Source organism: Neopelma chrysocephalum, unplaced genomic scaffold (assembly GCF_003984885.1).
Source record: "Neopelma chrysocephalum unplaced genomic scaffold, ASM398488v2 Primary Assembly neopelma1_80287, whole genome shotgun sequence".
Lineage (NCBI taxonomy): Eukaryota > Metazoa > Chordata > Aves > Passeriformes > Pipridae > Neopelma > Neopelma chrysocephalum.
The window spans coordinates 1-636 of record NW_020911728.1 but is presented as its reverse complement, the minus strand read 5'-3'; the positions used below and the strand labels follow the sequence as shown (position 1 = coordinate 636).

Sequence of the window (636 nt, the reverse complement as noted above, 5' to 3'; positions counted from 1 at the left end):
AGTTGGGTTTTGATGGGTTGAGTTGGGTTTTGGTGGGTTCAAAACAGATTGAGTTGGGTTTTGATGGGTTGAGTTGGGTTTTGGTGGGTTCACAATGGATTGAGTTGGGTTTTGATGGGTTCTGTGTGGGTTGAGTTGGGTTCCAATGGGTTGAGTTGGGTTTTGATGAGTTGGGTTGAGTTCCAATGGCTTGTGTTGTGTTCTCAACACCTCGTTGGGTTCCAGTGGGTTGAGTTGGGTTTTGATGGGTCGAGTTGGGTTCTTGACACCTTGTTGGGTTCCAATGGGTTGAGTTGGGTTCCAACGGCTTGAGTTGGGTTCTTGACGCCTCGTTGGGTTCCAATGGGTTGAGTTGGGTTCTCAACACCTCGTTGCGTTCCAGAGGGTTGAGTTGGGTTTTGATGAGTTGAGTTGGGTTCCAATGGGTCGTGTTGGGTTCTCGGTGCCTCATTGGGTTCCTCCTCCCCTCTCTCCCCCCAGTTTACCTCATACTGGGCGTGACGGGCTTCCTGCTGCTGGCGCAGACCTTCCGCCACGTGGCCGAGCTCCACGGCCTCCCTGGGGCCGCCGCGCCGGACGACGGCGCCGACCCCGACGACGAAGGCGCCGCGTTGTTGGAGGGGGACAAACCAGCTC

At 55.3% G+C, this 636-nt stretch overlaps 1 protein-coding gene across 1 annotated transcript in view; it reads left to right on the top strand.

The window, feature by feature from the left end:
* LOC113979434 (potassium channel subfamily K member 6-like) overlaps positions 1 to 613 on the top strand; it is a gene marked incomplete at both ends in the record, with an annotated part of 1,258 nt that extends 645 nt beyond the window's left edge. The window contains one exon of the mRNA XM_027706827.1: positions 481 to 613. Coding sequence (XP_027562628.1) covers positions 481 to 613 — 133 coding nt within the window. The remainder of the gene's footprint in view (positions 1 to 480) is intronic.
* Positions 614 to 636: the final 23 nt, after the last annotated feature.